General features: G+C 40.7%; 1 protein-coding gene across 1 annotated transcript; it reads left to right on the forward strand.

The window, feature by feature from the left end:
• Nucleotides 1-14,008: 14,008 nt before the first annotated feature.
• LOC125316325 lies at nt 14,009-16,102 on the forward strand. The gene is made up of 5 exons (XM_048284345.1): nt 14,009-14,114; nt 14,650-14,783; nt 14,890-14,958; nt 15,874-15,945; nt 16,090-16,102. The coding sequence occupies exons 1-5, from the start codon at nt 14,067-14,069 to the stop codon at nt 16,100-16,102; spliced, it is 336 nt and encodes a 111-aa protein (XP_048140302.1). The 5' UTR covers nt 14,009-14,066.
• The last annotated feature ends 7,549 nt before the right edge of the window (nt 16,103-23,651 follow it).

The following is a 23,651-nucleotide window of genomic DNA, read 5'->3' on the forward strand; positions in this document are numbered from 1 at the left end:
CAACGAAAAATTTTTTCGTTGCAAAATTTCCGACAAAAAATCTATCTCGTCGCAAAAATTTGACACGAAATGCTTTTCGTGTCAAATTTTTGCGACGAAAGGCGATTTTCGTCGCAAATTTTGCACGAAAATAGCATTTCGTCGCAAAAATGTGCGACGAACTTCATTTTCGTCGCAACATTGGCAACGAAAAATTTTTTCGTTGCAAAATTTCAGACGAAAAATCTATCTCGTCGCAAAAATTTGATACGAAATGCTTTTCGTGTCAAATTTTTGCGACGAAAGGCGATTTTCGTCGCAAATTTTGCAACGAAAATACCATTTCGTCGCAAAAATTTGCGACGAACTTCATTTTCGTCGCAACATTGGCAACGAAAAATTTTTTCGTTGCAAAATTTCAGACGAAAAATCTATGTCATCATAAAATTTCCCTCGAAATGCTCTTTTCGTGTCAAATGTTTGCGACGAAAGGCGATTTTCGTCGCAAATTTTGCAACGAAAATACCATTTCGTGGCAAAAAAAAGAGGGCTAAGTCCCAATTAGGTCACTCTCCCGGCTTCTCCAATCTCTCTTTGCTGTTGTCGCGCGTCTCCTCCCTAACTCCTCTCTGTCCCGTGTCTATCTCTCGCTCTGTCCCCTCCACGCCGATCTTCGCCTCGTCGCTGCCACCCTCCCCTCAGGCCCTCATCTCGCCGCCTCCCTCACCTCGCCTCCTCTTGCCACCTCAGCTCGCCTCCTCACCTCATCTCCTTGGGTCGCCTCCTTCAAGCTCTCTCGCCCTCGCCGCTCGATCTCCTTCGTTGCTCGCCGCTCGCCGTTCGTCACTCGGTTTTGGTGTTGTGGGTCCACTTTGCTGCACACGAAAACCGGGTAATTTCTTGTTGCGGCATTCAATCTGAAAATTTTTCGATCCTTTCCCTTCCTTTTCGGATCTGCTCGTGCCTAAAACCGGGTAATCTCCTTGGGTCGCCTCCTTCAAGCTCTGTCGCCCTCGCCGCTCAATCTCCTTCGTTGCTCGCCGCTCGGTTTTGGTGTTGTGGGTCTACTCTGCTGCACACGAAAACCAGGTATCGTGTTGCGGCATTCAATCTGAAAATTTTTCGATCGTTTCCCTTCTTTTTGAGATCTGCCTGTGACGATGAGTTCTCACTTGAGTCGGATCTGGTGGCTACTTTGGGATGGATGTATATGCATTATGTTCTTGAAATCTGTTGCTCTTCTTTCTATTCGCCGCATTGTTCGAGCTTGAGGTGAAAGCTTTTGCTCTGGTGATATCAATTTTGTGTCGTGAATTAGCATGCGACTATTGACAAAAAAAAAAAAAACAGATCTCCATTACTGGGTTTTCATTTTCGAATTTGCTCTTGTTCATAGGTTTTCTGTCAATTTTGGTATGCAGAGCACTCTAAATAGGACTCGAGAATTGGTCCCAAGTTCCTTAATGCTACTGTTGTTGGCTCTGTAGATCTATAACATCGTGATGTTTGCAGTTTATAAAAATGGTATTTGTTACGCTAAGAACCGATTGAATGATGTTGCAAATACATTGGGATTCAAATTTACAAATTTTGCATTAAAAGACAAATTCCTTTTAGTCGAAAGCACCGCGCTTTTGCCAAGTGCAATTTTTGATACATTCTATTTGTTGAAGGCGATGCAATCAATGATGGTGTTAAAGCATGGTTTACAATGAAAGAGTGAAGTTGTACATACATAGAATGGACCACCGCTTCGTGAAAAATTAGTTGCAGCATGCACAGAAGGTCAATGAGCATCTCAGCTTTGAATTGCCTTCGTTTCATCTTGTGATAATGGTCATTTTTTTATAGCAAATTTTCCTTCCATTTTCCCATGTGCCCGCTAAATGATTATCATTTTCTGCTTGTTCTTGTATTCTTTTGTACATTTATCTAGTACTTAATGATTTTTCCTTGTGCCCCAAAAAAGTTTGTGGGAGTGTTGGCTGCATAGCTGCCTGTCTTGAGTCAGAGATTGAATCGGAAGGAAGAGCCGCTTACTATATAGGAGTGCCAATTGTGATATACGTTCATCTAAATCTGACCATTGAAGAGGTAAAACACAGGTTTCCATCTTGGTATCTATAGCTTATGAGATAAATAATTTCTATTTGGTTTTTTAAATTATTTACATAATGACTAAATAACGAAGGTACTATCGATTGGATTGTATTCATTCTATGTGAGAGAGATATTGTTAGCCCTATTCAAGGACTCTCTTTGATTGAAGGGCTTGTTTGGTAAAAACCAAACAAAAGATAGGCAAGTATATAATGTCATGTAATATGCTCCTCTTTATTGTTCATCGAATCTGATGACTACAAGATTTCAATAGGTTCCTTTGGTGTCAGAGCTTCGTATTTATTAGAGGCGATAGCAAGTTCCTTACGCTTCTCACTTACTCTCCGAAACAAAATGGTAAGCTTCATGATGTACGTCATTATGTGTCCTTAATACATGTTCTTATTTTTTTTTATGTTTGTCTAACCTTTTTAATCGCCAGTATAAGCGTGGAGGTCACATCCGTGGTACATCTTCACAAGGAAGACCAGGCGCTTCCCATTCACCTTTGCCTTCCTCTAGCTCGTCCCCGGCCCTTTCCTCTCACTCTCAACCACTACATGCTGAAGGACCCATCCGACTTGAATCTACTTCAATTCCACGTGCTTCTGTTCCACCTTCTTCAGTGGAACACTCACATGATGGGGGAAGCACACCTGAAGAAGATAGCCGGACCGTGATAAGGCCATTTGGAGATTCGTAAGTACTTTTTTTTACGGTCATCCATTTGTTTGGTTTTACATAAAGATGTGAATTGCATTGTCCTTGTTTGCAGATTCGACGACGCTCTGCGGGTGGTGCGGGTACTTAATAAAATTGTGAATAACTATTGGAGGGGGTCGTGGATTAGTTATAGTGCCGCTCCAAGACAAGTGAAGGATTTGTAGTGGAATGAGTTCAAGGTAAGTTTTGTTCTTTTGTTTTCTCACAAACTAAGTTCGACATAAATGAAATCGGTTGTTTTCCCATTGATTACAACGAAAGTTCAGATGGGAGGAATCGGATGAGGACGAAATTAGAAGGATTTTTAAGAAAAAAGCTGGTGATCACATTCGCAATGTGATGAATAGAGCAAAGACACAAAACGTGAAGCCGTAGTTTATCACCGGTGACGATTGGGAGGAAATGAAGACAAGTTGGGAAAGTGAAAAAAATAAGGGAAGGAGTGAACAGAACAAGAAGAATCGAGCTTCTTGTTCTTCCGAAGGGTGCGCGACGTATGCTGGGGGCTCCATCAATGTTGCGGAGCATAGAAAAAGGATGGTAAGTTCTAATAAATATGTGGTCAGTTAATTTAAGTTAATTTAATTGCTCATTTGTGTTTCAATTTTGTAGGCACATGAATTGGGGATGGAGCCGACGTATTTCGCTACATTTGAGCGAACATTTCAAAAAAAAGATAAGACATGGACTAACAACCGAGCGAAATGTATTAAGGTATGTAAGGTTATGTACTTTTGACTTTATGGAAACACGGTTTGAAAACCATGAATGCATTCAATGTTTATGGTAGTTAGATATATGCAGTTATTTAATTTTCATATCTATTTTGTTGATGTAGGAAAAATATGATGAGCTGTTAATGAGTACGGCTAGTGGCGGTGAAAGTGGGAGTGCGGATGAACTTTCAGCAAGCGACGAACAGGCATTGTGGATGAAGGCAATGGGTGGGAAAATATATGGCCTGGGATCCATGTCAAGGGTGTGCACGGGAAAGGCGGCTGGGAGTTCGTCCTCCGGTATGGCTGCTTCAAAGAGGACACGTATGGAGGACGAAATGACCCAACCGAGACATTTGCTTGAAGAGAAGGATGAAGAGATTAAATTGGTCAAAGACCAACTTGCACGGAAAGATGAGCAAATCAAACAGATGGACGAGCGACATAAATCCTTCGAGTGTCAAATGCGGTCTCGGATGCAAATGGTCATGCAACACCTCCATCTAAATGACGAACGGGTTCCTCCTGTACCTCCTACTAATGAAAGAGGTGATGGGCAAAATGATGGGCGACACAATGAGGACGAGATTTCTGATGATGATGAATTAATTAGAAGTCTTATCAATGGTTAAACAAGAAGGTGGAGGAAGGAGGTGGAGATGAAGACATGGTACACGATCAATTTAAATTTCTGAAGAAGGTATTTTGTTTTTTTATAAGTTAGGATTTTAATTTTTCTCTCCTTTAAGCCTAAATTTTACTTTGTGAAGTCGGGTAGCACTTGATCTTAAAGTTTGGTGTTTTATTTTGAATCAACGATATATGCTAGTAGTGGATATTTTATGGCCTTTAGCCAGGGAGAGGGCAATTCTCGCTAGTGATTGTGAGTTCCCAACCATGGGTTTGGGACGTACTTGATGGGATGTACTTGATGGAATTGTACCTAATGTTGTGGACTTTCATTTCTGCATTTCAAACTCGAGCGCGATTTAGCTTAGATTGAAAATTTTACCTTGGTTATTTGTTTGTTTGATTACTTAATTTTTTTTTCTTGCAGATGATTACCAAATTTTTTGAAGATTACCTTGAGCATCGGCTGAAGTTTTTTTCTTTATTCTGCGCCATTATTGCACATTGTTTCCCTGCGTTAATTAGACATCCAACTCGGGTACATCTATGAAACTAATCTATTTATGCTTCCTTTTTCTCAAGTGTTCTGAGAATATCATGTTTCTCATGTGCTTTATTGATGGACTTATGATTGATGTGAATGCCTTTGGTTTGCTTTAGCAACGACTTTATGTTCGGATTGATATGCATACTTGTTGAAATTTTCCGGTTCTTTGTAGGTCAAATTGACGATTATGATCGAGGATCCGAGCGATGTTGAGCGAAGGAGACGTTTTGGGGATCAAAGACCCCGATGCCCCTACATTTTGCTTTTTGCCTCGCCAAGACTCCTTTTGAGTTATCACAATGCACTTGTATGATTAGAGCACTAGGAGATCTCCTAGTTTCTTGTAATTGAAACAGATCAATGTATCTTATATTATATTATTATAATATTTACATCTTATTACTTGCTTAATTAATGGTAACTATAAATTTTAGAATTAAATTTTCTTTTAATTAGATTTAAATTCGGAAATAAAAAATTAAAAAATTTCGTTGCTAAATTCATCGCTAAAGAATAAATAAAAAATCGTATATCGGTCACTAATAAGCGACGGAAAGCGAAGAACGTCGAAAATTTGGAATTTTGCGACGAAAATTTCGCCACAATTGGTCGCTAATGTGTTTTGCCGGGAATTTTGCGACGATAGCAAATTTCGTCGCAAATTTGCGACAACCCATTTTCGTCTCAAAATTCGTTGCAAATTTGCGACGAAAATTGTGTTCGTCGCAAATTTGCGACAACCAATTTTCGTCTCAAAATTCGTTGCAAATTTGTGACGAATTACGCTTCGTCGCAAAGTTGCGACGAACACAATTTTCATCGCAAAATTCGTCACAAATTTGCGACGAATTACTCTTCGTCGCAAATTTGCGACGAACCCAACTTCTGTTGCAAATTTGCGATAACCCGAGGTTCGTCGCAAAATTCGTCGGAAATTTGCGACGAATATGCAAATTTCCGTCGCAAATTTTGCGACGCCGTATTAGCGACGAAAGTTTATGTCGTCGCAAAATTCGTTGCAACACACATTAGCGACGAATTTTGGCAAAATTTTCGTCGTAAAATTAGTCGCAAAAGGCGTGTTTTTTTGTAGTGCCTAGTTTCTAAGCGCTTCTAGTTTTTTTGGGCTTGAATGATTTCTAGTTTCTAGATTTGGCTTTAGTCTTTTGCTCTTCTTTTGTTCGCCTTAAAAGGTCATCAAGTTTATGTAGAAAGAAGAAAAATTTTATTAATGAAACTTGCCTAGTGCAATTCGTTTGAACCTCGAAAAGTTCATAGCTCTTGAAAACCTAGAAGAGTTTTCACTCCGTCCTTGAAAAGTTAGAGATTTTCAAAAGTCTGCACCCTTGAAGAATTGCAGCCATCAATGTAGAAAAATTGATGCCCTTTGAACTTCCTTGGAGGCCTAGAAGAGTAATCTTTTCCTCATTCTGTTCATTCATGTCCGTCCACTTCCACCCTAGTTACAACCTTTCCTAAAGTGCTTATTTGAGAAAACTCAAAAATAAAAGTCGTAGATCCAAGAGTCTTCATACTTTTGAGTTCCGAATTAGGTCATTCCGATTTGTCTTGAGAAAGTTACGACTAATTTCCTGAGATAGCGCGGAATTGAAATTTTTGCTCGTTCTTGTGATGGATTTTCCATGTGTACAACACACTCCCGATCCTATTATTTGAGTAGTTGATCAAGGACTATATCAGGCATTGAGGACACATTATCTTCGTCCTCTTGCAGTTTTTACTAGCAAGCACAATTTGGGTCGCAAGAAATTATGAAGAAAAGTGGCCGAACAAAGCTTCTGACAAAAGCGCTTTTTCCTTATGTCTGTAACTTTTAAGAACTCCTTTTTTCTTGACATGGGCATCCTAAACTTTAATCAGGGGGAAAAAATGGAAACGACAAGCTCAATGCTCATTGATTAGCACAGTGGAATTAAAATAAAACAAGCTTTTAAGACAGCCGTGATCACGTTTGATGACTTAATGAGTACTTTGCGTAGAGATACTATGCAGCTAATTTGATGAAGATTAAATGTAATGATTTGAATCACTACATAATTTCAGACTATTCTTTGCTCTTTTCTTCTTCTTTTTTCCCAGAGGAATTCCTAACTAGCTCATCCCCTTAAAACATGTTAAGACTATCCACCAGAGCTCACTGTCAAAAGGGCTGTTTAAGGTAAAGATGGAAGGAGCTCCCATGAATAATCTTAACCCTCTATGAGAGAGAATTTAGTAAGACTTGGATAATAGTAAAACAAAATTTAGATTTTAAGCTATATGTGGAAAAAAATTATTAACTCACCAGCAACAAAATGCTCATACACATTCAAATCTGCAAGCTTTTCTCATTAAAGATTACTCATGATTGGAGGATTTGGTGGAAAAGAAAGAGAGCCAAAGAAAAGGAAGGAAAGCTTAATCATTTGACCTCACTATGGTCTTCATTGACCATGACATGAACAGAAAATCCACTGGCTACCATAAAAGGTGGTTTGAGTACGTGGGAACCTAATTAAAGCTGGGTTTTCTCAGATTACCTGGCTAATTGCACCTCCTTAGCACATGATTTTCTTGCCTTATGAAGGGATCGATCAGACATTAATGGGGGAGAATTACCAAAAAAGTTCTAAATCTATTGCAATTGTGTCAATTCAGTTCAAAACTTTTTTTTTGCTAGTTGAGTCCTAAAAATTTTGTAATTGTGCCAATTCGGTCTACTTTGTAGGCCGGCGCCGACATGTACAATTTTCAATAATATTTTAACATTTACCTTTTATTTTTTTCATTTTTTTTCTTTTTCTTCTCTCTTCCGTCTTCCCTACGGACCTACTACTGTCTTCGTGGTTGGGGAGCTCTGTCAAGGGCCGCCGAAGCCGTAGGCCATTGCACTAGGGCTGCGAAGCCATTGGTAGTGGCTGGCGAGGGGCTTCGCAGCCCCCAATCGGCCTCGTCTAGGCTAGGCAAGGACATGGCTGCCTTGGCCCGCGGCCACGCCTCGACCGGGCGAGGCATGTCGGGGGCTTCGTGGCCCCGGCACGGTGGGCGGCAGCTTTGGCAACCCTTGCCGGGGATCGTCCGCCATAGTACAGGAGGTCCGTAGGAAAGAAGGAAGAGAAAAAAATAAGGAAAAAAAATAAAAAAATGTATTATTAAAAATTATCGACGTCATCACCGGCCAACAAAGAGAATTAGATTGACACAATTGCAAAAAATTTAGGACTCAATTGGCAAAAAAAAAATTTAAAACTGAATTGGCATAATTGTAATAGGTTTATAACTTTTTTTTGGTAATTTTCCCCATTAATTGGAGCTTTGATCAAACTTGTATCCAAGATATTAATTCCAACTGGCAAAAAGGACAAAAGAAGTAGTCGCTGACGGGAAATACGCTTCAACGTCTCCATTTGGTGGAGCGTGGAGCGCATGCACCTCTCTTCCATAACGTCCCTACACAAGTGAAGCCATAGCGTATCACTTGGGATGCAAACCACATCCTGCCAAATTCGGTTGAGAGTTAGCCCAGGAAAAGATGACATATCGACGTACTTTTTTATTCTTTTTCCTCCGATACTCCGTGTGGAATCGGCATAATGCATCTCGGTTCTTGTGCAAGTGGGTGCGACGATGCCCTAAAATGCATTTGATCACTGAAAAACAGCAGGATCTGATGCAGGTTTCCATGTGATCTGCCGATGTAGATACCTTTGAACACTCGTATCACATTCATTAAATGCTTTCTTGAAATTCGGCACATATTTGACCGGTCTCGCTTCTTCGGTCTAGGGCCAAAATCGGAAGCCTAGTAATGTCAAGCTTCCCTATATAATCCCCACCTTTGAATCTCTCACCACCCCATCCTACTTCCTAATTTTCTTTACCTGCTCATCTCTCTGCTTCTCTTTGAGTGAGAAAAAGAACAAGAAAATGGCTCAACAAAGGCTCCAGAACTACATTGACACCTTGAAGAACGAGGTCATAGCTCCTAATATTTTCATCTCCATACATCGCTCTTTTCACTAGATTAGTCGTCTACGCGTTTAAATTTGAAAATGTTTGCCCCGCAAAGAAGCGATCATCCTTTTCGTTTTCATGAACATCGAGGAAGCCTGCTTTAAGTTGATGAAGATGAGCTTTTGATCGTTTTATCTCGGTCTATGTATATGAACGCCGCACGGGTCGATCACAATCTCCCGGCCCGTGACACATGAGTAGCACTTGGTGTTGTCCATCAGACCGCTCATAAAATTCTCTCATTTGATATCTTATTTTGTGTTCTTTTTTTTGGTTGAATCTTATTTTGTGTCATGTCATGGCGAAATGATTTTTTTACTATAAATGGAAGATGAACATGTTTTTTTTTTAATTCCTTTTCGAAGTTGAAAAATTAGCTTGGTGTTTCTATATTACAGAAGTACTAACAAAGTCTTTGTATTCTTCTCTTTGAGAGTTGACAGTTCGCGTCTCCATTTTTACGATCTCTCTAGGGTATCATGGATGGAGAGTATGAGGAGACTAGGAAAGTACAGAGTGGAGCAAATCTTCAGAATTTCGTGATGGATCTTATCAACTCTTTCTTGAGCGACGACGACAATAGCATTAGAGAACTAGCCAGTATTCTGTAAACTTCAATTTTTTGGGCTTCGAAGGATGCGTGCTCTGATTTTTTTCCCTTTCTTTTCTGGCTCTTTGGTCGCTGATAAGTGATAATCCGTTGGTGTAATTGATGGTTTTCAGGACTGCTAGGAACGTGGATTTTACTAAAGTTACTACTGCCGCTCATCTGATCAAAGGAGGTGGCAACGGGTAGACAAACAACTTACTTTCGTTTCCAAAAAGGATAACTAGTGGATTTTTATTGGTATACATGCATTAAATTTTCAAGTTTCTTTCTTGGCGTGAGACATTCAACATTTTCAAGACTAGAACATTTCCAAGCACTTGTGTTCGAAAGTTCCCCATTTTAGTCTTGTTCTTAGCATGCTGCATTAAGGAAGTTCATATACTTGTAATTGACCACGAAGATCAATCCTGTTTGAATTATACACTTGCATGAAAGCCGATAAATGGCTCGTGTCCGGCTTTATTGGAAAAGACCAGATAATATAGATTTTCCTGATTTGTTATTTAGATTTTGTTTGGATATGGTGCGTGTGGCAACTGTCTAATACATTCCAAGGGCATGAACGTGTGAAGATTTTGAGCACGACAGTTTTGACGCACTTGATTTGGATCCACCTTATTGTTCGGAGACATTAGCCAAGTAGATAACTTCCAACTAATTGGTGAATGGGGCTTATTGTATACGTCAAGCGAATCTTGAACTATCTGTGATGTTGCTAGACTGCCGTTATAACGCATAAGCTATGTGCAGTTGTTTTGCGAATGACACCTCATTTGTTATGCGAATGACTTATATTCACGTACTCATTGCTTGTGTTGTAGCCTTGGCGGTTGCCGGGTGGTTGCAGCAGCTCACGCTCTTATAAATGCTAGCCTTGATCAGGACAAGCAAAGGTAGAACTTGACATTTTCTTTGCATTCATGAATTCTAAACCCTCAATAACAGTATTTGCACAATTATATCTTAGGGTTTGTTTCCTTCAACAACTTATAGGCATCTTGTCAAATGTATAGGCAAGCGTTTATATATCTGTTATTTGTTCTCTCGTATCTGCGCAACCATACAATGTAGATGAACGAACTAAAAGCTAAAAATCTTATTGCTTGCATTCCTTATTTTCTTAGTGTGTTGTTTTATTCATTTACATTGAGATAGCAATTTCTCTTCCTTAAAAACACGGTATGGTCGATATGCATTCAATGAAGATTTTTAAAAGCTATTTACCAACACAAATATCTGACTTTGAACATGAGAAGCTTATTGACCTGTGCATGTGATAACACCTAACAGTGATGATGGTTCTCGCTGAGTCCCTGACTATGTTAACATATGCCAACCACTGAAGGCATGGGACATGAGCATCTCCGTTAGTTTTTGCAATTTTTCTAAAAAGTCATTATCTATGTATTTGTCGGGGGTTTATTTGACACTTATGTCGCTGCGGTTCTTTTCCAGGTGCGAGACCTCGCATGAATGGGTGGTGAATGAATATTACTGCTTTTGGGACAAACTCAGTACCCTATATCAGGTGTTGCCTTTATTAAATGAACTCTGCTCATGCATCTCTTGATGGATGCAGAGTATTATCAATTCTTCATCATTTTGCCAAGAACTCTTTATACTTTGTGAATTTAGCATATACAAGGCTTTGAAATTATTAAAGGAATGAATGTTGAGCCGAATGAGGCCATCGATTAATCTGGAGAAGCACTTGGCAAACGTTAATTGGGACTAAAAATTTCCCGATAAACAAGTGATGACCGAGCAATTCCTGAAGACAAAAAAGAAAGAGAATATCCTTATCGAATATGAGATGAGCTTCACATCTTAGGAAAGCGAATTTGAGGCTGTCATATAGTCTTTTTACTTTTTCCAAACAGCTTTACCTGCTAACAAAGTGTGGAAATTGCAATGGAGATGCTTGTCTATGGTTAAGCTCTAACCAGGGTCTCATGTGGCCACGCGATATCATGTTGTGGCAGTATACCCTTAGTAGTGCCCTGATTTTGGTAGAACTAGTTGAGGATGGATCATCTCTCCGTGGTAATGTATGTAGAAATTGATTAAGCTAATCAAAATATTAGGCCATTTACAATGAACAAATTCTAAGTTTCAGCGCTTCGTCTTTATCCTATATACATCATCCTGAGATTTCAGTTTGATGCCAAATATGATTCATTTGCTGTTCCAGTTACAATTACTGATCCAACTGTCGATTCGTTTTCCACAGATGGAGAGGGCAATCGTCAACAATGAGTCTAGAATAAGAAGATAAAAGCTGTTGGCGTTTCTCTCAGTCGAGTATACAGACAAGGCGATTTCATCTGTCTATGGGAAACTTGTTTATGAAGTTCCTGCTATATCTGAAGTTCCTGCTATGTTATGACAATATCTTTAAAAAAAACGAAAGAAGTAAATAAAGAGAAGGCCCAAATTTTCTCATTGCAAATAATCCACTGACCGTTTTTGGTGGCGAAGAATGGAAAAGAATTCATTGATCTCAAATTCCGGTTATGAAATAGCCAACTTCCTGGGATGCGGGAAGGTGAGCCTTCCATTGATCCACCAGATCCTCTGCTAAAATCGTATTTAGAATTTTCAGCACCATAACATCGTCGTCAATTGCTGCTTAAAGCCTTGAACAGATGTTTGCTTATGCTTTATCTCTTTGCCATGATACATCTTTTTGATGTTTGGAAGTACTAGGTTATGTCTGCTTGTACTAATAAATCTGGTTTAGCAGGGCACTGGGGACATATATCTTCATCCTCTTGCGGTTTTCACTTGCAAATCCCATTTGGGTCGGAAGAAGTTATGACAAAAAGTGGCTGAACAAAGCCCTTTTGTTCTTATGTCCGTAACTATAAGAACTTCTCTTTTCTTGACATGGGCAGCTTGAACTTGGTCTGGGGAAAAAAATGGAAAGGACAAGCCCAATGCTCATTGATTAGTACAGTGGAATTAAAATAAAACAAGCTAGGAAAAGCACTTAAACACATTCATCATTTGGAAGAATGACATAAATGATACCCGAACTTTGGTCAAATGTGCAATGTGGTCTATAGACTTTAATACGGTCATTGAACTTCAACTCAATGTGCATTGTGGTCCTCATACTTTTAATTTATTCTATGTGGCTCTTGAATTTTTGGTATATGTTTATTTTTATTTTTTTTGGTAAGGTGGTATATGTTTATTTTAGTCCCCAAACTGTATGAAAATTTTCAATATTGTTCCTGAACTTGAATTAATAGAAGGATAACGTTGGACGTTTTCATATAGTATAGGGACCAGGACGAACATTCATTAAAAGTCTAGAGAACACATCGAACAAATTAAAATTTAAGGATCACATTGCACATCTGGCGAAAGTTCATAGACCTTATCTATCACCATTTCGATAAAGTATCCATGATCACACTGTGGAAAACATTCTTGAATATTTTGAGGAGGAAAGGAGTCACTTAGTTCGGTCAATTGGAAAATTCTCGACAGATTAGTTGCCCGCGATTTCACGTCCATTAGAAACTAGTCATACATAAATTCACAAATCCGTCGTCGATCCTTTTTAAAAGGCTAACGAGCAGCGTGTTGTCGCTAGTACCATCAGGGGGCGGGTTTTGCAGCTTTAGGGACGGTTTTGTTACTCGACCGTGTAGTTTCCTTTGTATTGTGCCCTATTGATTTGCCATAAAAAGAGAGCAAATCCTTCACTTGTTTATATTACCCATTACAATACTTTTCCAAAAGACGGTTCACTTAGAAAAAATGATGGACTTACCAAAATACAACATGAGATAATGACTTCATGCTTACTTTGAGACTAATCTTTCACTCTTTTCTCCTCCTTTTTTTTCCGAAGGAGCATCCGTTTATAATCTCAACCCTCTAAGAGATAATTTGGTAAGACATGGACACCACCAAATTAATTTAAATTTTAAGATAGATGTGGAAAAAGTTATCGATTCTCCAGCTACAAAATGCTCATACAGATTCAAATCTGTATGTTTTTTCTCATTCAAGATTACTCATGATGAGAGGATTAGGTGGAAAAAGAAAGGGAGGAAAAGAAAAGGCAGGAAAGGTTTTATGGCAAGCTATTAAAATCATTTGACCTCACTCTGGCTTTCATTGGCCATGACATGAACAGAAAATCCACTGGCTACCATAAAAGGTGGTTTGAGTATGCGGGAACCCAATCAAAGTTGGGTTTTTTTAACCATATAAGACAAAAAAAAAAAAGGAGTCGTTGGCAGGAAATGAGCTTCAAAGTCACAGCTTGGTAGTGCGTGCACCTCTCTTCCACGACATCCCTCCGCAGGTGAAGCCATAACGTATCATTCCAGATGCAGCACATCGTGCCAACTTCGGTTGTGAGTGTAAAAGCCTTTTTTATTCTTTTCCCAACTGATGCTCCGTGAGGAATTGGGATATATAATCCATCTCGGTTCTTGTGCAGATGGGTGCGACAAAATGCATCTGACCACTAAAAACAACGGGAACTTGCGTGGGTTTCCATGTGATCCGATGATATTCGATGTGTTCGGGCACTCTTATCACCCTCATTGAATACTTTGTTGGAATTCAACACGTATTTGACTCTATATCGCTTTTTCGGTCTAGGGCCAAAACCGAAAGCCTGGTAATGTCAAGCTTCCCCATATAACCCCCAACTTTGAATCTCTCCTAATTTTCTTTGCCTGCTTCATCTCTCTAGTTCCCTTTGTGTGAAAAAAAGAAGAAGAAAATGGCTCAACAAAGGCTCCAGAACTACATTGACAGCTTGAAGAACGAGGTGAGCGCTCCTATATATTCATCTCCGTAGCATCGCTCTTTTCGCTAGATCAGTCATCTACATGTTTAGATTTGATGTGTTTTGCCTTGCAAAGAAGCGACTGTCCTTTTTCATTTCCTTAACAAGGAACAAGCCCACTTTAAGCCGATAATAGCTTTTGATCGTCTTATCTCAGTCTTTTTAAATGCATGATTATGCAGTCCACCTTGACCGTCTCTTTTGTACAGAAATGCAGCCAATTTCTCATAGATGAGCATCACTTGGTTTTGTCCACCAGACCACCCGTAAAATTATTTCATTTGATATCTTATATTGTGTTGCGCCATTGCGAAATGATTTTGTTTCGGATGGAGGGTTTTGGTATAGATTATGAAGGGAAGATGAACGTGGTTTTTTCAATTCCTTTTCTGAGTTGGAGAATTAGCTTGGTGTTTCCTCTATTACAGAAGATCTTACAAAGTTTTTGTACTTTTGATAGTTGTTTCTTCTCTTTGAGAGTTGACAGTTCGCGTCTCCATTTTTACGATCTGTCTAGGGTATCATGGATGGAGAGTATGAGGAGACCAGGAAAGTGCAGACCGGAGAAAATCCTCCGAATTTCATGATGGATCTCATCAACTCTTTCTTGAGCGACGGTCACAACAGCATGAGAGATCTGGCTGACCTTCTGTAAACTTCAATTTTTTTCGACTGCGACGGTTGTGTGCTCTGAGGTTTTTTTCTTTTCTGGCTCTTTGGTCGATGATAATCCATGGATGTATTTGATCGTTTCCAGGGAAGCAAGGAATGTGGATTTTACTAAAGTCACTACTGCTGCTCATGTGATCAAAGGAGGAGGAAACAGGTAGATAAACGATTTACTTTCATTTCAACAATGGGTCACTAGTTGATTTTTATTGGTATCTTATGCGTGAAATTTTGTTAAAGTTCCTTTCTTTTGCACGAGACATTCTACATCTTCACGAGTAGAGCATTTCCAAGCACCTGTGTTCGAAAGGTTCCCCATCTTAGTCATGTTCTTAGCATGCTGCATTAGGGAAGTTCAAATACTTGTAATTAACCACGAAGATCAATCCTGTTTCAATTATACACTTGCATGAAGGCCGATCATTGGCCGTGGCGCGTGTGGCAACTGTCTCGCACATTCCAACCGGACAAGCGCGTGAAGTTTTTGAGCACGAGCCTTTTGAAGCTCATGATTTTGATCCGCCTTATTGTTCGGAAACATAAGCCAATGAGATAACTTCCAACTAAGTGGTGAATGCGGCAACTGTATACATCAAGAAAATCTTGAACGATCTGTGATGTTACTAGACTTCGGTTAAAACGCATAAAGTGTGCATACAACATCACATAAATAGGCAGCGAACATTTGTCTGATTTTGAATTATATCGTTGGCCTAGTTCCATATTAATTGTGAGCCATATTCCCACGCTCAATACTCGGACGGCTACTATTGTGCCATGGTCAAAGCATCAAAATACAGACATGTAACGTATATGAAATATTCCACGGCCGAGCAAAGGGAAAACTTTGAAATTGGACGATTTCAACTTTCTGATTTTGATCACATGCATATTCAGCCAAATTTACTGTGATATAGTTTGAACAACGATGTTTAGTTGTTTGCTGGAGATTTCAGACTAAAATCAGTCATACAAATTTTGGAATCTCATTTTTCGACAAGTTATTTTCTGACTGGCATCTCATCTGCTACGAAAATGACTTATATTCCTGTACTCATTGCTTGTGTTGTAGCCTTGGCGGTTGTCGGGTGGTTGCAGCAGCTCGTGCTCTTATAAATGCTAGCTTTGATCAGGACAAGCTAAGGTAAAAATTAGCAGGTTCTTCAACAACAGTTGTATCTAATGATTTGTTTCCCTCAACAATTTATAGGCATCTTGTCGAATGTATAGACAAGCGTTTATATATCTGTTATTAGTTCTCTCGTATCTGCATAACTATACAATGTAGATTAAGCTATTGAAAGCTAAAAGTTTATTGCCTGCATTCCTCATTTTGAGATTGTACATTTTTATGCCTAGCGATTAACATCATTAGTCATTAGTGTCTAAGTAGTGTTATTCGCGCATGGTTTTCGCGGAAGTTCCAAAAGGTATCAGTTGATTTTATTAGATTTCTCACTTGAACTTGGTTTAGTAATTGTCTGTTGAGTGACTGGCTCTAGGTCTCTCAGGCTTAGATTTGGCTTTGGTGATAGCTTTTAACTTTTGGCTTTAGCCATAACTTTGATCAAAGGTACATTGTGCAAAAAGTTACCGATGATGCCAGTGTGTAGAGACTCTTTGGTGTTTTCAATAGTTTGTTCTTGTATTCATTTACATTGACAGCAATTTCTCTTCCTTAAAAAAACAGTATCTGCGATCTGCATAAAATGAAGATTTTCAAAAGCTATTTATTGACATGAATATCTAACTTCGAACATGAGAAGCTTATTTACCTGCACATGTGATTTAACCTGACAGTGCTTATGGTTCTCGCTGAGTATGTTAACATATGCCAGCCACTGAAAGCATGCGACATGAGCATTTACGCTTGTTTTTGCAAAAAAATTTCAAAAATCACTGCCTATGTATTTATCGATGGTGTATTTGACAATTCTGTCTTTGCGGTTCTCTTCTAGGTGCGAGACATCGCATGAATGGGTGGTGAATGAGTACTACCACTTTCGTGACATACTCAGGACCCTATATCAGGTACTGCCTCTATTAAATGAACTCTGCTTCTCTTAGAGTTATGCTTCTTCTTAAGGACGCAAAGTATTTTCGATTCTTCGTAATTTTACCAAGAACTCTTTGTACTATATGAGTTTAAGACATAGAGGGCTTTGAAATTATTGAAAGAACGCATGTCAAGACGAACAAGGCCATCAATTAACCTGGAGAAGTACTTATAAAACGTTAATGGGGACTCAAAATTATCTACTAAACAAGGGATCACCGAGCAATTCCTGAGAACGAATGAGAAAGAGAATATCATTAGCTAATATGAGGTGACTGCACATCTTAGGGAAGCACATTTGCGGTTGTCATATAGCCTTTTGACTTTTTCCAACCAGCGTTGCTTGCGAACAAAGTGTGGAACTCGCAGTGGAGATGCTTGTCTGCGGTTAAGCTCTAATCAGAGTCTTATACCATTTAAAATGAACAAATTCTAAGTTTTAGCGCTTCATCTTTATCCTATATACATCATCCTGAGATTTCATTTTGATGCTAAATATGATTCATTTGCTGCTCCAGTTAGAATTAGATCTGACCGTCGATTCGTTTTCCACAGATGGAGAAGGCAATCGTCGACAATGAATCGAGAAGGAGATGATAAAAGCTGCTGGCGTTTCTCTCAGTTGAGTATACAGATGAGACGATTTCATCTGTCCACGGGAAACGTGTTGATGAAGTTCCTGCTATATCTAACGTTCCTTCTATGTGCTATGATAACTTCTTTAAGAAATCGAAAAACAACCTCTTTGCAAATAATCTCGAATCCAAGTTATGGTATAGCCAACTCCCTGGGACGCGGGAAGGTGAGCGTTCCATTGATCCTCTAGATCCTTTGTTAAAATCGTATTTAGAAATTCCGGCACCATAATAGAGTGGTTAATTGCTGCCTAAAGCCTTGAATAGAATGTTTGCTTATGTTTTTGTCACGCCCCGACTTTCGAGCCCGCGACATTCCTACCAAATCGCCACGAGGTCACGAAGAATAACGTCCCAAGCGCGTTATCGACCTATTCACTATATACGCATGCGAAAACGGTTTACTCCCAAATAACATATAAACAAACATTGATAGCATAGCAGGAGATACATACCAAGACAAATAATCAAAAAGTAACATATGCAGTTACACGACAGCAGATGAGTCTTAACCCTACTCGAGCTACGAAATATATACAACCCCATACTTCGGGGTGGTTCACTAAGACCTCAAAAAATTATCGGGTCAATAAGGTTAACTTCTCATCTACTCCAAAAGACTACCCTCATAACTTGGCATTGGTATCCATAAAGCTCCATATACAACCCCATACTTCGGGGCGGTTCACTAAGACCTCAAAAGATTATCGGGTCAATAAGGTTAACTTCTCATCTACTCCAAAAGACTACCCTCATAACTTGGCCTTGGTATCCATAAAGTTCCATCACTTGGGATATGAAAATAGTTCCCACAACAGGGTGAGATATAAATCTCAGTGAATCAAGCCTAACCTCGGTTAGGACACCGATTCACCTATAACATCCTAAACACGAGGATTATAAAATCACGATATAAACATATATCTCGCAATCATATCACATGACAATAATCATCCACATGCATACTTACTAGCCTTCACCACACATAATGCAAGTGCTTGACTCAACTCAACAATCACATCGGACAACCAACTGAACAAAGCATCGCACTCACAAGTATGCACTGGATACCACACAAGTCCATTTATTAACGATGATCACGCTCTTGGCGCCACAGTAATGAGGATCCACGTGATCGGCGTGATCGACTCTCACAATTAATGCGATCCCGCACTCTTCCGGTAGGACCGGGCTACGTTCCTTTTCCCTCTCGGCATCGGCTACTACAAGCGGTGTATCCAATGCACCATGCATGGCACGACAAGTAGGCATCTCTATACGGGGCTTCGGTCCATCACGAGCTGCGACCGGCATCCGATAATCCCTTAAAACCGTACGTATCATACGAGGCTTAAATTATCGTGCTCCCGGCAAGTCGTGTGATTCCATAAAAATGGTACGGTGTATACTATGTGTACAGTACGAACTTGCCAGGAAAACCCATAATCGTTCCTTCATATGACCATACAGTACACCCGACACATCAATTAATTTATTCTCTTTGATTTAGGCCGGATGCTTACACAAACGTGCTCAAAGACTCGGCCCAAAACCATTTTCATGCTAAAATATGTCTTTGATCTTGCACACGGTCATATGCATATGCAGACTACCAAATAGACGCTGCAAAGACACACGGGACAATTAACTCTCAAAGGAACGTCAATTCACTTAGCGAGCATTCAATGTACTCAAATCAACATTTCAACGAGGCGATCCGCCCAAACAAAGTCATCAATTCAACACGTACGTACCATACGAGGCATGAATTATCGTGCTTACGGCAAGTCGTGTGGTTCCATAAAAATGGTACGGTGTGTACTATGTGTATAGTACGAACTTGCCAGGAAAACCCATCATCGTTCCTTCATATGACCGTATAGTACACCCGACACATCAATCAATTTATTCTCTTTGATTTAGGCCGGATGCTCACACAAACGTGCTCAAAGACTCGGCCCAAGGCCATTTTCATGCTAAAATATGTCTTTGATCTTGCACACGGTCATATGCATATGCAGACTACCGAATAGACGCCGCAAAGACACACGGGACAATTAACTCCCAAACGAACGTCAATTCACTCAACGAGCATTCAAGGTACTCAAATCAACATTTCAATGAGACAATCCGTCCAAACAAAGTCATCAATTCAACACGAATAAACCAATTCGATTAGGCCACATAAAGGCTCAATTTCGTGCCGTAGTCATTGATTAGCCAGTTTGATTTATAATCGTCAATCAATCGCTCATCCTTAACCTATCGCTCACTTGCGATCAAATTACAACATACGGTCAAATTCGTCTAACCTCAATTAGCCACAGACAATTCTAATTTAATCGATTATGGCCATTTACCCTAAACCGGGTTTCTAACTAATCCGACCATAATCAAATCTACCTAAATGCCATATCAACTAGCTAACTAATCTTAGGCGCAATTAGCACCATAATCAAGGATTAGGGTCAACTCACAAATTTAATTAGCTCGGGCGGTCTCAACTCGAGCGGCGGAAACACGAACTCGGCCCGGCCCGACGACGACGACTCGCGGCCCGACTTAAACTCTGGGCTTCCAATTCGATCAAAGTTGGCCCGAAGACTCGACGACACTCCGGGATAGTGGCATGGGACCCGAGGTAGCGGTTGGCGATCGCTGGTGGTCGGAACAATGGTTGGCCGGCGGTAAACGGTGCTTGGGCAGAGGAAAAACAGGGGAAAAACGGTGAGCGTCGGGGCTGTTTTGGGGTGGTTCGGGTGGGCCAAGGGCTTGGGAAAGGTTCGGCCAAGGTCGGGGGTCTCCGTGGGAGCTGCTGGCAGCAGCAAAGGCAGCGGCAGACGGCCGAAGGTGGCCAAACGGTGACCGGCAGAGCGGGTGTAGAAAACGGGGGATTCGCGTCGGAGCAGGGGAGGTCTGATTGTGGTGGTTTTTGGACTCTACGGGCGGCGGCTGGCCTCTGATGGCTTTGGGGGACGGTGAGGGGTCGAAGGTCGTCGCTGGGGGTCGTTTGGGGTGGCCGGAGTTGGGCGAAGGAGGCCGGAATAGACGCAAAACGGTGGCTCGGCGAAAACAGAGCGGGGGTGTCTTCGGGTCTGATCTGGAGCCGTCCGGCAACTCCGCGGCGGCACATGGTGGTGGGACGGCGTCTGGAGGTTGATGGGAAGATGATGTGGTGGTGGGTGGTGGTGGAAGGCGGCCGCAAGGGCTGGTGCAGCTCGGAATGCCTACGAGGCTGAAACAGGGCGAGACGGGCGGGAGGGGTTGTTGCACGGTCTTCCGGTGGTCTGCGGCGACCGGAGGGGCTGTTGGGCGACGGGCTTTGGCGGACAGAGGAGGCTGGAGGTGGATGGTGGTGGCTCGGGGCTGGTGGTCGCACAACACAAGAACGAGAAGAGGAGATGGGCGTGAGGGGGAGGGCTGGTCGCATAGTGAACAGGGAAGGGGGAAGACCAACGGGAGAGAGGGAGAGAGAGAAGGGGAGGAGAGAGATGGCTGAGTTGACTGGTGGGTGGCAGATTTGACCGAGGTGGAGCCCACCAGTCCACTCACCATTAAAACTCTTGTCTCACATGCATTATTGGGGGGCAAAATGATAATATGATAAATCGGGACTAAACGGATTTTTGGCTCAACCGATTGAGAATAAAATTTAGATTTTCACAGGCTAGGTTTTGTCCGGAAAAAGGTTAGGCGCGAGGATTAAAAATCCTAAGTCGCGATGACTACGATTTCGAGACCCAATCGAAATCAAACGACATTTCGGGACTCGTCCAAAATTCATCACTTTCTTCCTTGCAATCGGAAATTTGCACCGACTAAAATTCAATTCTCTTCCTTTTTATTGAATTCGGGCAAATTACAAAATCGGAATTTCCCGGGCGTCACAGTTTTTATCTCTCTGCCTTGATGCATCTTCATGATGATTGGATGTATTGGGGTACGTTTACGTATAACAGTAAAACTGGTTTGGCAGGGCATTGAGGACATATAATCTTCGTCCTCTTGCGGTTTTTACTTGCAAACACAATTTGGGTCTGAAGAGATTATTACCAAAAGTGGCTGAACAAAAAACTCTGACGTCCAACGCCCTTTGTTCTTATGTCTGTAACTTTAAGAACTTCATTTTTCTTGGCATGGGCATCTTCAACTTGATCTGGGGAATAAAGTGGAAACGACGAGGCCAATTCTCATTGATTCGTACGGAGGAATTAAAATAAAACGAGCTTGGAAAAGCACGTAAACACGGTCACCATTTAGATAAAATATCCGTGATCGCATTTGACGACTCAGTTAGTACTACACGGAGAGATATATTTTCGAGCTAATTTGGTTAAGATTAAACGTGAAGAACATTCCTGAATATTTCAAGAAGATTTTAACCGTTTCTGTTAAATGCAAATACAAGAAGGCAACAATCACAAGCAGGCCCTGGAGACGACAGCAAACCATCCCTAAGTGATCTTTTAGGAATGGATCCGGCACACGTCCTTAATAAAACAGTCGCCAATCCTTTTTGGAGGCTAACGAGCTGTGTGCTGTCGCTAGTACCATGCTGGGGCACTTTTTCTGCTCTTGGGACGGTTTTGTCAGCCGACGGTTTGTAGTTTCCTTCGTAGTGTCTCCTAGTGATTTGCTACAATGAGAGAGCAAATCCTTCATTTGGTTGTACTACCCATTACAATACTTTTCCATAGACGGTTCACTTAGGAAAATGATGGACTTACCAATTCACGAGCTTCCGTCAGTAGTCGGTCACTTCGTGATTGAGGAAAGTTCGCATTCATTGAAAGTCATTAATGCGGCAACTTGGGAATATTCAAAGAATGAAGACCTTCAACTAACTATCTTATCTTTCATGTTTTTTAAGGTCTAGTAAATGTTGTTGAAGTTCGAGTCTCTAAGTATTTAATGTCATTTTCTAAATTCTAGGACTTTACTACTTTTATGGTTCCTATGTCCTTAATTGTTTAGTCTCTTTCCTAAGAAAGTCACCTACACTTGAAGGGCTGTTCCATGCTCGCCTATATAAGCAACTAGGATGAATGTAAAGGCATACTTGATTATTTGATAAACCATTGCCTTTGGCTTGAGAATAAGGAGTTGCTCTTATTTTACTCTTATCCCTTAGGTGGATTCCTATGGGTGGCATGCATTCAATCTTGTTATATTCTCATTTTATGTTACCTCCTATCTCTCTACTCTCTCTCTCCCGGCGTCAAACTTGGATAATAGTAAAAGAAAATTTAGATTTTAAGCTAGATGTGGAAAGAAATAATGAACTCTCCAGCTACAAAATGCTCATACAGATTCAAATCTGCAAGCTTCCCTCATTAAAGATTATATCATGATAAGAGGATTTGGTGGATAAGAAAGGGAGGAAAAGAAAAGGAAGGGAAGCTTTTATGGCAACCTCACTATGGCCTTCATTGACCATGACATGAAGAGGAAATCCACTGGCTACCATAAAAGGTGGTTTGAGTACATGGGAACCTAATTAAAGTTGGGTTTTCTCAGATTCCTGGCTAATTGCACCTCCTTAGCCCATGATGTTCTTGCCTTATGAAGGGATCAATCAGACATTAGTTGGAGCTTCGGATCAAACTTGTGTCCAAGTTATTAATTCCAACTGGCAAAAAGGACAAAAGAAGAAGTAGTCGTTGACGGGAAATACGCTTCAAAGTCTCAATTTGGTGCAGCGTGGAGCGCATGCACCACCTCTCTTCCATAACGTTCGTGCACAAGTGAAAGCCATAACGTATCAATCGAGATGCAAAACACATCCTGCCAAATTCGGTTGAGAGTTAGCCCAGGAAAAGATGACATATCGACGTACTTTTTTATTCTTTTTCCTGCGATACTCCCCGCGGAATCGGCATAATCCATCGCGGTTCTTGTGCAGATGGGTGCGACGATGCCCTAAAATGCATTTGGCCACTGAAAACAGCTGGATCTCATGCAGGTTTCCATGTGATCTTCCGGTGTAGATGCCTTTGAGCACTCGTATCACGCTCATTAAATGCTTGTTCGATATTCGATACATACTTGACCGGTCTCGCTTCTTCGGTCTAGGGCCAAAACCGGAAGCCTAGTAATGTCAAGCTTCCCTATATAATCCATTAATCCTGACCTTTGAATCTGTCACCACCTCATCTTACT

The sequence above is a fragment of the Rhodamnia argentea genome, chromosome 8 (assembly GCF_020921035.1).
Source record: "Rhodamnia argentea isolate NSW1041297 chromosome 8, ASM2092103v1, whole genome shotgun sequence".
Taxonomy (NCBI): Eukaryota; Viridiplantae; Streptophyta; class Magnoliopsida; order Myrtales; family Myrtaceae; genus Rhodamnia; species Rhodamnia argentea.

What these genes read in the sequence shown, in the direction of transcription:
- LOC125316325 (XM_048284345.1), top strand. Translation starts at nt 14,067, where the DNA reads ATGGCTCAACAAAGGCTCCAGAACTACATTGACAGCTTGAAGAACGAG. An exon ending in TTGACAGCTTGAAGAACGAG is followed by an intron (nt 14,115 to 14,649) that starts GTGAGCGCTCCT and finishes CGATCTGTCTAG; the next exon opens with GGTATCATGGATGGAGAGTA. An exon ending in AGAGATCTGGCTGACCTTCT is followed by an intron (nt 14,784 to 14,889) that starts GTAAACTTCAAT and finishes GATCGTTTCCAG; the next exon opens with GGAAGCAAGGAATGTGGATT.